Source organism: Ctenopharyngodon idella, chromosome 18 (assembly GCF_019924925.1).
Source record: "Ctenopharyngodon idella isolate HZGC_01 chromosome 18, HZGC01, whole genome shotgun sequence".
Lineage (NCBI taxonomy): Eukaryota > Metazoa > Chordata > Actinopteri > Cypriniformes > Xenocyprididae > Ctenopharyngodon > Ctenopharyngodon idella.
In genome coordinates, this window is record NC_067237.1 from 30,057,554 (window position 1) to 30,070,358 (window position 12,805).

General features: G+C 38.4%; 1 protein-coding gene and 1 long non-coding RNA gene across 4 annotated transcripts in view; one reads left to right on the forward strand and one right to left on the reverse strand.

Moving 5' to 3' along the window:
• The window catches only part of vwf (von Willebrand factor), a 47,902-nt gene extending 37,830 nt beyond the window's left edge, over positions 1-10,072 (reverse strand). The window contains exons 1-13 of one of the 3 annotated variants that reach the window (XM_051869480.1): positions 9,929-10,072; positions 9,363-9,426; positions 8,685-8,831; positions 8,456-8,558; positions 6,736-6,944; positions 5,070-5,191; positions 4,737-4,953; positions 4,523-4,645; positions 1,283-1,394; positions 1,121-1,167; positions 741-877; positions 521-659; positions 220-320 (exon numbers count right to left, since the gene is read on the reverse strand). In XM_051869480.1, the coding sequence (XP_051725440.1) occupies positions 220-320; positions 521-659; positions 741-877; positions 1,121-1,167; positions 1,283-1,394; positions 4,523-4,645; positions 4,737-4,953; positions 5,070-5,191; positions 6,736-6,944; positions 8,456-8,558; positions 8,685-8,831; positions 9,363-9,426 (1,521 nt within the window). In that variant the 5' untranslated portion in view covers positions 9,929-10,072. The other 2 variants (XM_051869482.1, XM_051869481.1) reach the window with 2 other exon arrangements.
• LOC127499322 (uncharacterized) lies at positions 8,449-9,485 on the forward strand. The gene is made up of 3 exons (XR_007926098.1): positions 8,449-8,586; positions 8,677-8,847; positions 9,342-9,485. It is a non-coding gene; the product is annotated as an uncharacterized LOC127499322 (long non-coding RNA).
• Positions 10,073-12,805: the final 2,733 nt, after the last annotated feature.

The following is a 12,805-nucleotide window of genomic DNA, read 5'->3' on the forward strand; positions in this document are numbered from 1 at the left end:
CACTGCAAAAAATACTGTTGTCCAACAGATTGTAGGAGTATGTTTTTAAACAATTTATTTCAGTCTCTCTACTTTAAAATTTCACCTTTAATTCAATGTGTTATGTACTGTTTTTCTGTAATTATTTGTGAAATATACTAGCAATTTCTGACTGAAAATTGTTTCAAAAACAATCTTTTTTCAGTGTATAGCCTGTTTTTCCCAGCAGGGCACACTCACCCTGAGCAAAACACGTCCTCTGCCATCCCAATCCAGATGTAGATCATCACCGTAACGCAATCTTACAGATGACAACACCGTATTCTGGACTCTTAGGGGACCTACACACAAACACATTACTGTTATGCTGCACAATGATTTGTATAGCAGTATACTACACACGCACACACAAACACATTACTGTTATGGTGCATTATGATTTGTAGAGCAGTATTACATTGCAGCTGTCCTTTATTTAAAAAAAGCCATTGCATCTATATGTTCTGTGTATGCATTGTGGATATTTTGCTACTTGACAGACCATTAATTAAGGGTGTTTTCACATCCATTCCATCCACAGAGACCACGCCCCCATGCTTGAGGTGAACCGTCTGATTGGCCAGATCTCTGAATCTCAGTGTAATTGACCGTGTGCAGATGGCATCTTGATCATCTGCACACTTAAACAGAAAAAATACAACCATAAGCACACAGCCAAACAAATAAGCACAAGTTTATATACTACACAGAAGATTTCAGACCTGTGCAGTCTCAATGATGGCAGAAAAAGAGTTGCTCTGGCAGTCTTTAGCGAGCAGATACTGACAAATCCCACTGAAGGTGAAGAACTTATTGTCAAAGGTCTTATAATGGGACTGTCCTGTCACCAGACACTCCCCTAAGAAGAGACAGAGGAAGGAATCGATTAGAAAGCAATGTTTGTCCATCAGGGCATTCAGAAATATTAATGTCAACATTAAAACTGCATTTGCAAAACATTTTAGTGTTGTAATGGGTCGTATTTCCTGGTGAAAAAGAATATTTTATGTTGCTTACTAGAAATTAAGCTAGATTGACATTAAAATACTGTTAATTATAGGAAGGTTAATTAAATTAAAATAAGCAACAAATTCACATTTACCAGGACATCCTTCGTTGGTACATTCCCATGATCCATGGCGACAGATGCTAGAAGTTAAGGTGAGTTTAAGTGAATGTGTCCAGATATAGTAGCCACACATATTTGAATGCATTGTTTTGTAATGTGTGTGTATATATGTGTGGGAGGGTGCGTGTGTCCTACCATGTGTTGCAGTCCTGCGATATGGAGGAACCAGGAGGGTAGCTACGTCCAGCATGCGTGCAGGAACACTGAGAGACGTCAACACAACGATCTCCGTCCAACACCTTACCCGCTGACACACACATTTCACACATTCAACATTAGGCAGGAAAAGGCACACTAAAATTAATCATTGGTGGTCAGTTTCTTTGTCTTGTTTTTCCAGTAACAATATCTAAAGATAAATTTACCTAAAAAGCCCTCCCCCCCACATTTATCAATATAAACTTCACTAAATGTTTTTTTTAAACTACACTACCATTCCAAAGTTTAGGATTGGTAAGATTTTTTTAATGTTTTTCAATAAGTCTCTTATTAGGCCACGTTCACACTGTCAGTTTTTGGGATTGACAGCCACATTTACTCTCGAACATTGTCTGTATTATGAATGTGCAATGGGAGTCAACCCTGTATTCTCTTACTAGTAACCAGGCCCGCTAAGCACCCTCAAATGCAAGCAAGAGCACCCTCAGTTGATACTGTAATAATATCATATTGGCGAAAGAGATTTTGCAAACGCTCCAGTGCATATTTGTGTTTGCGCTCTGGAGAACGTCAAATGTTTCTATTTACAACATGATTTTGCAGCGGTGAGCAATGTAGCCAATTACAGGCGTGTTAGCTTATCTCTTAAACGCAATGGCCAATCAGGGGTGTTTAAGTCAGTTAGAATCCGCTCACTGGAAAAAACACCGGGGTTTTTCTTGAACGCTGAGTTTGCGCTTCCGAAGCCTCTGATTAACAAAGTGTAAGAGACTCATTGTGCAGTGTAAACAACTATAACTGAGATAAGTTACAGCTTTTTAGTGATTATAAAGGAAGCACTCTTTGCATGCTTTATATAATTGCCTAAATTCAGAATTTGAACAAGTTTTGTTTTTCATGCTATAAGAGGACCGACGGCCAATGCAAAGTTTCAGAAGTAACATCTACATATAAATGCAGGATTTACGCTCAAAATTGCTACCATAACACGGGACAAAAATATGTAAAATTTATATATATATATATATATATATATATAATAAAAATAAAATTAAGCAATGTAAATGCAGACTAGAAAAATATTTTTAAAATTCTATTCCAATTATTTGTAAAAGTAATGACTTATAAAAATGTCTCACTGTACATTGCTATTCTTGTTATGGTGGAGCCGTCACTTACACATTACATCTGCACTTTACCCTCACTAATTTCAAAAGCACCCTCAAAATGTGTCAAATGTGATTTGATTTTGGAACCGGGCCTCCAAGTAACCATAACGACAGTGACCAAAGTAATATTAAAGATGGCGACGTCCATAAAACTGAAAAGTCTTATCACTTTTGACATGACAAGAGACGAATTGCACCGCGAGTTCACCCATCAAAACTTCATTAACCGACAGCAGAATCAATGTAAACACGCGCTAGCCGGAGTCTTTAACCGCTGCGCCTGCACTAGCGTCTCACGTCTTTTGCGACGTCTCGCGCATGACACGGCACTTGAATTTCGCAAAGAAACACAAAACTGACGGGAGCCGCTCCGGTGGATAACAGTGACTGGATCGAACACCTTAAGATGACGCACTCAATACGTCCGTCGCTGTAAGTTACCGAAAGCGAAACCACACACGAAACCCCTTAGAAGAGCGGCTCTCTCGTACTGTATAGGTCCAATCCGGTTCTGTTCATACAGCATGGATTTTCTAAGAAATCAGTTGTGAGTCCTGAAGATTTACAGATGTGAGTTCTGTTACAGAATGCGGTTGTCACTTCCGTAAACAACCGTACTGCTTGTAAACGTAACCGTATTAAAGTCCCCCTGAAATCAAAATGTAAGTTTTTTAGCTTTTATTATGAATATGTTAGCCTTCAGGTTATGAATAAGCTGGTGTGTTCCAAAAACAATGTCAAAATTCGCATTTAGGAGATATAAGCATTCAAAACTTAGTCTCTCACTTCCACTAAAATGGATCACGGATTTTAATGACATCACAATGCACTTCAGTTTCTCGTCAAATCTTCGGTCCAATCAAATGCTCTCTAGAATATTTAGTCCCGCCTCCTCCTACACTCTTACAGACGCTGGAGCTGAGGCTGAAATCGGTCATTTGCTCACACATTTACTAGTTTCTACATGGTGAATGGTACATAGTGCACTAGAGAATAGGGAACAATTCAGACAGTGTAAATATGCTTTCCTTTGACGAGAATGATGTCTGTTTTCGCGTTGTGTCAGTGTCACATGAACCACCGCAACGCGAGCACAGTCTGCTCTGGTCCAGAGATACGAGAGCACAGAGCGGATCATATGCGCGAGTCGCACAGACCACAAAAGGTATTGGACCCATTTGAATTCTGCACAGAATGCTGTATATTAAAGTGATATAAAGGACATTATGAGGAGAAACGGTTAGAGATTAGAAGGAAACTGAGGTTTTACTGAGTCTAACGGCTATGGCCTGAGCTGTAACATAAACAAATCGCTATTGGCTATTTTAAAAAAGGGGCGGGGCTGTTCGATATCACCCTGTCTTCCTGTTTCATTTGAAATTACGTCAACACATTGAATAATGCTGCGCGTTCCAACACTCTTCAGTGGGCCTTTAAGGACTCAAAAAATAACACATTCTGCTGTTGTGTGAACATGGCCTAGTCTCACCAAGGCTGCATTTATTTGATAAAAAATACAGTAAAAACAGTAAAATTGTGAAATATTATTACAATTTAAAAGAACTGTTTTATATTTTAATCTATTTTGAAATGTAATTTATTCCTAAGATGCAAAGCTGAATTTTCAGCATCATTACTCCAGTCTTCAGTGTCACATGATCCTTCAGAAATCATTCTAATATGCTGATTTTTCTGCTTAAGAAACATTTCTTAATATTATTAATGATGAAAACTGCTTAATATTTTTTGTTTAAACTTTTTTTCAGGATTCTTTGATGACCAGAAATGTTATATCTTTACTGTTTTGATCAATTTAACGCATCCTTGCTTAAAATATGAATATTAAAAGTATCAATTTCTTTAAAAGAAAACATAGCCCAAACTTTTAAATGGTAGTGTATAATTTTTTAGTCATTATTTAATATTAAAGCATCAACTTAGTTGACATAAAATACACACGAGAGAGGTCATAAACAGTACAATGAAGCAAAAATGAAATTGAGGTAAATTAAATTTTTCTACATTGGTTGACCGCTATCACTCTTACCTGGGCAGTTGCAGCCATCAACACACTCCTCCTTGCAGACTTCCTGGATGTTTACATTCTGACAGGAAGTGGAACAGGTCGGGGTGCAGTCGCTGTACTCCATGCCAATAGGACACTTAGGGGCTGATCAAATGGAAACATACATGTGTGAATATGCACAGTTAATATCAGATATGAATTGTATTTATATAAGTGTGAAAGTGAGATTACTCACAGCACTGGCTTTGTACATGCCAGTTGGACAGTGTTACGCCGTGATTGGCACAGGTGCGGGCGTACTCCAGCATGGCCTGACACACACATCCATCTCCCGTACTGCAGTGACAGGCATCAGACTCGCACACGGACACAAACGCAGCCGCATCCACGAGGTGAGCACAACGCAGGAAGAGTGCTGAGTTGCTCATGGCCTCACATCGTGACATCTGATCCTGAAACACACACATACACACTCTGAAAAATCTCAAAAAGTGCAATCTATATGATAAGGCTGACAGAATGGATTGTAACAAGGTTGTTGTGTTTGTTGTGCAGGCAAGCGTCTGACTTTCGCTGATTCTCCGGTGCTGTTGCAGCTCTGCGATGGGGGCAAGACGCGTTTACAGGGTTCATCTGCTCCTTTCATGGCCCAGGAATTTGCAAAGTCATATGGGTCATCTGTCAGAAAACCTAAACACACACATTTATAAATCTATGAATTTCATGAAGCCGGTCAAGTATATGTTCTGGTCATATTTTATTTCAAAATGTACATTAAACAATTATAAAAAAGTAAGTTTAAAAAAAAATAAAAAAAATAACACTTTTTAGTCAGCAAGTATTAATTCAAGCAATGTTGAAAGTATTGATTCAAGCAAAACTGACAGAAAACAAATTTATAATGTTACAAAATATTTCTGTTTTGAATCTTTTGAACTTACTATTCATCAAAGAATTCTGATAAATTTTTTTTAAAAAAAATCACGCTTTCCTTAAAAATATTAAGCAGCTTAACTGTTTTCAACCTTGATAATAATAATAAAGGTTTCTTGAGCAGCAAATAAGCATATTTGAATAATTTCTATTATTATCTATTTTTATATTTATTTTAAGTGAAATATTAAAATATTTTTACAAATTTTCATTTTTAATTAATTTAATTACAGAGTATTTATTTATTTATTTTAATTAATTTATGCTGATTTAAATAATAATAAAAAAGTGTCCTGACAGGAAACTCAAGTAGGCTATAAATCTTCTGGACACATTAAAGTAATGGGCATTTTTTATTTATTTATTTAATCTTTACATTATAGTCTTGAGAAATGGTTGAAGAATGTGCTTAATTATCATGAGCAGTGTTCAAAGTGGGTCGGTATGCAACAGTACACAGGTGCTTCTATATTTTAATCTTTAGTAAACCTTTTTCTTAAGTGCCATTGTAGTGGTGAATTTCGACCCCCTGCCAGATTATTACCCCCCTAGTATTGGTAGGTTTAGGAGTAGGTGTGGGGGAGGGGTTAGGATTAGGGGTGGGGTTAAGATTAGGCAATCAGGTAGCGACTTCACCTCCAGGTATAGGTAGGTTTAGTAGCTATTAGGTGTGGAGGTAGAATTAGGCAATCAGGTACTAACTTCAATGAGGAGGTAATAATTTGGCAGGGAGTCAAAATTCGGCACAACACTTTGCCACTGTCAGTGTGAGTGCAAGCGAGCAGGGCCATCAGTAGCGGGCCGAATGGTGGTGTGAGGTGACCTTTCTTTTTTTTCCACTTCCAGCACTGATCATGTGCATAATGTCAAAATGCCAACTAATCTTCTATCAAAATATATTTTTTATTTGAGACCAGAACATGTTGCTTCACCTGTAAAAACATGTTATCTCTCAGTGGACTCGAACAAAGTTTCCCAGGCTCTCTGTATCATGTGGTGAACTCTTGTGAAAGATGTTCTAATTTTAAACAGCTGATAAGTGCACCATCAACTACAAACACTGTGATTTGGAACGATGACAGGACACTAACATGCCCTCTAAAGGCCCAAACACACACACGCAAGGCTCTGAAACAAAGAGTTTTTTAACTTTCTAATGTTTTGTCTTCTGGATGAACACTGACGCCACCTATTTCCCCAGCTCATATTAATCAGCATCCTGTCCAATGCATTTAAAACATGTTTTACCGACAGAGAGTTTGAGGTATGTTGTTGTGTTTGTGCCTGCGTTTGTGTCGCACCTTCTTGTGCGGTGAATTCATCCTCCACCAAATAATTGTAGTTTCCACACAGGCCGCATGTTTGGTTGCTGTGATTCTTGCTGAGCGTTAGTTGAATGTTATGCGAGGGGTCTATACGGATGGAGAACCCGAACTCTTCGCTCCATAGTCGAATGTACCCCAGCTCAAACCCTGCGAACACCGAGCTCGATGCATATGGCATTGGGAGCCTGGAGGAAAAAAAACAACAACTTTTTTACACTCTAAAAAAAAAGTTTTATACACTCTAAAAAATAGCTGTAAATAAACAAAACCAACCATTTTCAATTGAAAGAGTAATATACAATAAAAACAATGTGAAAACAATGCATTCTGGGTAATATTATTTGTCATTTTCAAGAAAGTATAGGCAACTTTCTCGAAAACGACAAATAATATTACCTATATTTACCCATATACCCATACCGGTATATTACTGTTTCAATGGAAAACGGTATTTTACTGTGTAAAGTTTTTCATTTTTTTACAGCTATTTTTTTGAGTGTATGCTCTACCCTACTAGTAGTGTAGCTGGTCATTAGTTGTGTTTCTGGTGAGCTGGTGCCCCAACCAGGCTGCTTAACTACTTTAACCAGCAACACCAACTCTAATTCAGCCTGGAAATTCATGATAGTCTAAGACTGTCATTTCAACAGGGTATAGTGATATGGTGAACGTGATTTCACCAAGTACGTCATGTTCCTGGATCAACATCTTTGTTGATCTTGGAACAACATCTTTGTTGATCCTGGAACAACATTCCAATCAACCTTTCAGATTTGAGGGACAAGTTTACCATTTATGTCAAGTTTAGGCTTGCAACCAGGGTTAGGTGCTTCTACATCAGTGTTATTCACATATGTTTCCCCTCTGATTTTAGGGAAGTTATAGGTAGGATTAGGTTTAGGGGTGGGAATAGGGTTAAGACTAAATTTTCGGACAGGAATGTTGTTCCAGGATCAACAAAATATGTTGATCCAGGAACATGTCTTACTTGGCAAAATCACGGTGACCATAGTGATATATAATGCATATAAAAATCCCAAAAGAATGCTAATGGAATATTCTACATAATTTCGAATTCCTCAAAAATAAGGATAATACACTTTAAAAAAATTCAAAGTTGTAAATAAAACAAAGATTATTGTATATGTGTTATAAGAAAATACTATTTGAGTCTTTTTTACTACAAACATTCATGTTTAATTACTGCCATTGCCATATCTTTGTAATTTGTGAAATTTCAAGTCAAAATTGTAAGCAAATCATTTTTTTCAGTGTAGAATATTCCATATTCCAATTTTCAAAAAATGTGAAACTCAGTTAATCCATTGGAATCTGATGGGATTCTTATGGGATTCTTTTTTTATCCTTTTAGGATTTGTTCCATTGAAATTACATGAGCAAGCCATAAGCATTTCCTTTATATTTTGACCACAAAAAAATTAAAAGGTTCTAAAAGGGGGGTTTCGCTTACCATAGAAGAACCATTTTTGGTTCCCCAATGAACCTCTCAATGAACAGTTCTTAAAATAAACATTTTGTTAGTGTGAAGAACATTTTAATAATCTAAAGAACCTTTTTCCACTATAAAGAACCTTTTGTGAATGGAAAGTTTCCATGGATGTTGAAGGTGCTTCATGGAACAACAGATGCCAAAGAACCTTTATGTTTAAGAGTGGACGAAATTTACAGTTTGTACCTCTCTGCTCCTTGTGACAACATTCCATCAACAGAGAGGTGAAGCTCAAAGAATTCTCCCAGAAAGAAAGTCACTCCTTTCCTCTTTCCATGAGAGAAATCGGCTAGATGTAAACACACAGACACAAGAAGGTATTTTATCATCTTGACATTGTACAAACTTCGCAATAGCTTGTTTAATTCATGAAAAACTGTTTGTGTGTGTTTGTGTGTGTGTGACAGGCTTTTACCCAGTATGGAGAAGCTTCTGTGTTGGCAGTCTCCCGCCAGCATGTAGCTGCAGTCTCCAGGGAACTCATAAATCACACCGTCAAATGTGTGTATATGCTGCCGGCTAAACAGACTACAGCGACCGGATCCCTCGACAGTCACAAAACCTACAGAACAAAGAGGGTAGGAGAGTTAAGCTCTTGCACGCTAGCTTTAAATCAAAGTGGCATAACTACCATTCAAAAGTTTGGAGTCAGTAAGATTTTTGCAACCAAGGCTGCATTTATTTGATTAAACATACAGTAAAAACAGTAATATTGTGGCATATTATTACAATTTAAAAGTTTTTTAAAATGCAATTTATTCCTCTAATGCATAGCTGAATTTTCAGCATCATTACTCCAGTCTTCAGTGTCACATGATCCTTCAGAAATCATTCTAATATGCTGATTTGCTGCTCAAGAAACATTTCTTATTATTATTCATGTTAACAACAGTTGTGCTGCTTATTTTTTTTGGGTGGAAACCATGATATATTTATTAGATTTATTGATGAATAGAACATTTAAAAAAACAACATTTATTTGAAATATCTTTACTGTCACTTTTGATCTATTTAATGTGTCCTTGTTAAATAAAAGTATTAATTTCTTTTTAAAAAAAATTCAAACCAACAGACAAACATGCTCAACTCTCACCTGAAAAATTCAAGACGAAAACCCATAGGATTCTGCTCCATCCTTTCCATCTACACGACTCCATCTGATTAAAGAAAAAGAAGAAATCCTGAGAGATTTAGCCCAGTAATCACCTGAAACACCCTAGAAAGCACACAGTAGGTAATGCATTGCAATGTCACTTTACCCTTTTTTTAAACTGGCCATCAACAATAGTGAGTATGTGAGGGTTAAATTTAGTTTAAAAAAATGGCATGAGTCAAAGCAAAGGTTGAGCTGGAAGTGAGAAACAAAGAAATCTCTGAGCCCCTACAAATCTGTCACAGAGTTTTACACAAGTCACGTATTTCCACATAGATGGCAAAGAAAGAATGCTGTTATTCTTGAGCATGAACTTAGGATGGGAAAAATTGAGCAATATATTCACAAACATGCATGGTATATTTTCATGCATGGTTAAATAGCAAAACATTACCTTTAAACACAGTGTACAGCTTCAGACTCGCTTATTCAAAGATTTGAAAAAAATCATAGACACCAGCGATGAAAACAAATATTCAGGACAAATATTCAGTGGCACCTGTTACCTTTGACCTCTGCCCAGCGGTAGGCTCCCAGCAACAGGTTCTTTGAAGCGCTTTGCTGTGCAAGGTCTAACCTATCCAGTGTCTCACAATTCTGAAGACATGACTGGGACCCAGTCTAGATGGAAACAACCACTTTATAAGAACGAAAAAGGGAGGGATGGTGTGATTTCCGTTTTCAAACTCATTAAGTGTGGACAATAGGAGGAAGTCTGGGCATTAGAGGAACTGAAGGATTAGTCTGGCAGTGAAGACAGATAAGACAAACCAACAGCGGACATTAGTGCCAAGCCAAACAGCACACACACGCATACAAGCTGCAGCATATTCACAGCCTCTGCGATGTAACTTGTCTTTGACACTGACAAATAAATTGTTGGGAAAACCTCACGACCAATTGCATGTTCACATGAACTCCACGCATTCATCATTAATATACTCTGCGTTCTTTTTCCGCTACCTTTCTTTATTGCCCCTGACTCACTGCCAAAAACATGGAGAAAACAACATATCCTTGCTTCAAGACCCACACTGGACACATTTGACATTAAGTGGCAGCCCAACACAATGCTGTAAAAGTCATTTGAACAAAGATAAACAAACATCATAAGCCCAACAAGATGTTAATATATCCAAATAAAAGAGACTGAATAGGAAAATGGAAACCTTATAAATGCATTAACAAAACAACAACAGAAGATTGATTTACTTATGAACCTAGTCCAAGTTGTATGTTCTTTTACCATTGTTTTTATTTTGTTGGTTTTCAAAGATGAAAACCATGTTATGCAATTTGCCCTTTTTTGCCTAATTTTGAGAGCAAAATATATATCTGTCCCAAGTGACAGATATATATATATATTTAACAGCCCTGATGCGTCGAGGCATGGACTCCACTAGACCCCCGAAGGTGTGCTGTGGTATCTGGCACCAACATGTTAGCAGCAGATCCTGTAAATTGTCCTGTAGGTCCTGTAAGTCCTGTAAGTTGTGAGGTGGGGCCTCCATGGATCGGACTTGTTTGTTCAGCACATCCCACAGATGCTCTATTGGATTGAGATCTGGGGAATTTGGAGGCCAAGTCAACACCTCAAACTTGTTGTTGTGCTCCTCAAACCATTCCTGAACCATTTTTGCTTTGTGGCAGGGTGCATTATCCTGCTAAAAGAGGCCACAGCCACCAGGGAATACCGTTTCCATGAAAGGGTGTACATGGTCTGCAACAATGCTTAGGTAGGTGGTACGTGTCAAAGTAACATCCACATGGATGGCAGGACCCAATGTTTCCCAGCAGAACATTGCCCAAAGCATCACACTGCCTCTGCTGGTTTGCCTTCTTTTCATAGTGCATCCTGGTGCCATGTGTTCCCCAGGTAAGCGACGCACACGCACCCGGCCATCCACGTGATGTAAAAGAAAACGTGATTCATCAGACCAGGCCACCTTCTTCTGTTGCTCCGTGGTCCAGTTTTGATGCTCACGTGCCCACTGTTGCTGCTTTCAGCGGTGGACAGGGTCAGCATGGACACCCTGACTAGTCTGCGGCTATGCAGCCCCATACGCAACAAACTGTGATGCACTGTGTGTTCTGACACCTTTCTATTAGAAACAGCATTAACTTCTTGAGCAATTTGAGCTGCAGTAGCTCGTCTGTTGGATCGGACCACACGGTTCAGCCTTCGCTCTTCATGTGCATCAATGAGCCTTGGCCACCCATGACCCTGTCGCCGGTTCACCACTGTTCCTTCCTTGGACCACTTTTGATAGATACTGACCACTGCAGACCGGGAACCCCCCACAAGAGCTGCAGTTTTGGAGCTGCTCTGACTCAGTCATCTAGCCATCACAATTTGGCCCTTGTCAAACTTGCTCAAATCCTTACACTCGCCCATTTTTCCTGCTTCTAACACATCAACTTTGAGGACAAATATATATATATATATATATATACATAATATAACATATAGTATATAAAAGATAATATTATATATATATATATATATATATATATATATATATATGGTGCTCCACATATTAGAATTGTATCCTTAAGCTAGTATATTAAAGTCAGACTTTATGTTCAATGGTTCAAGTTTATTTAGCCATTTCAACAATACAGTTGATAGGAATTTGTCTTGGTATGCTCACATAATTCACAGCAATGCACTGACACAGCACACACATATACACAGACATGAACAACACATATTGCGCATTAGGTGTGTCAACTGGTTATAAACCAGACCATAAAGTGCTTAGTGCAAGCAACGCAGTCAGAAGTCAGTCCACAAGTTTATAACCTAATCAAACATTCAAGCATCAAACCATGTTTAAATATCGTATAGCTTGGAGGTAAGTGCTATCTCTAAAGCGTGATGTTCTGCTGGTGATGCTTCTATACCTCTTCCCTGATGGCAGAAGAGCGAACAGGTGATGTGCTGGGTGGTAGGGGTCGTTGGTGATGTTTCTCGCCTTCCTAATAATTCTGGTGATGTAATGTGAGGCTATGGTAGGCAGACTGCAGCCAATGATCTTGGAGGCTCTGCGCACTACTTTGTCTAGCTGGTGCTTATCCTGACTGGTCGCGTTCCCGTACCAGGACAGGATAGAGAAGGTCAGCACGCTTTCTATGACGGCTCGATAGAAATGAGTCATGCCTTCCTGGCTAACCCCAAATTTCCTCAACTGACGGAGGAAAAAGAGTCTCTGATGAGCTTTGCCTACAATGAAACTAATGTTCAGGTCCCATGAAAGGGACTGGTGTATGGTAGTGCCCAAGAAGCAGAAGGAGGAGACCCTCTCAACAACCTTAGATGTATTGAGGATTAGGTTATTGTCCTCGCACCACCTGACCAGCTGTGCATAAAGAAATATATAGCT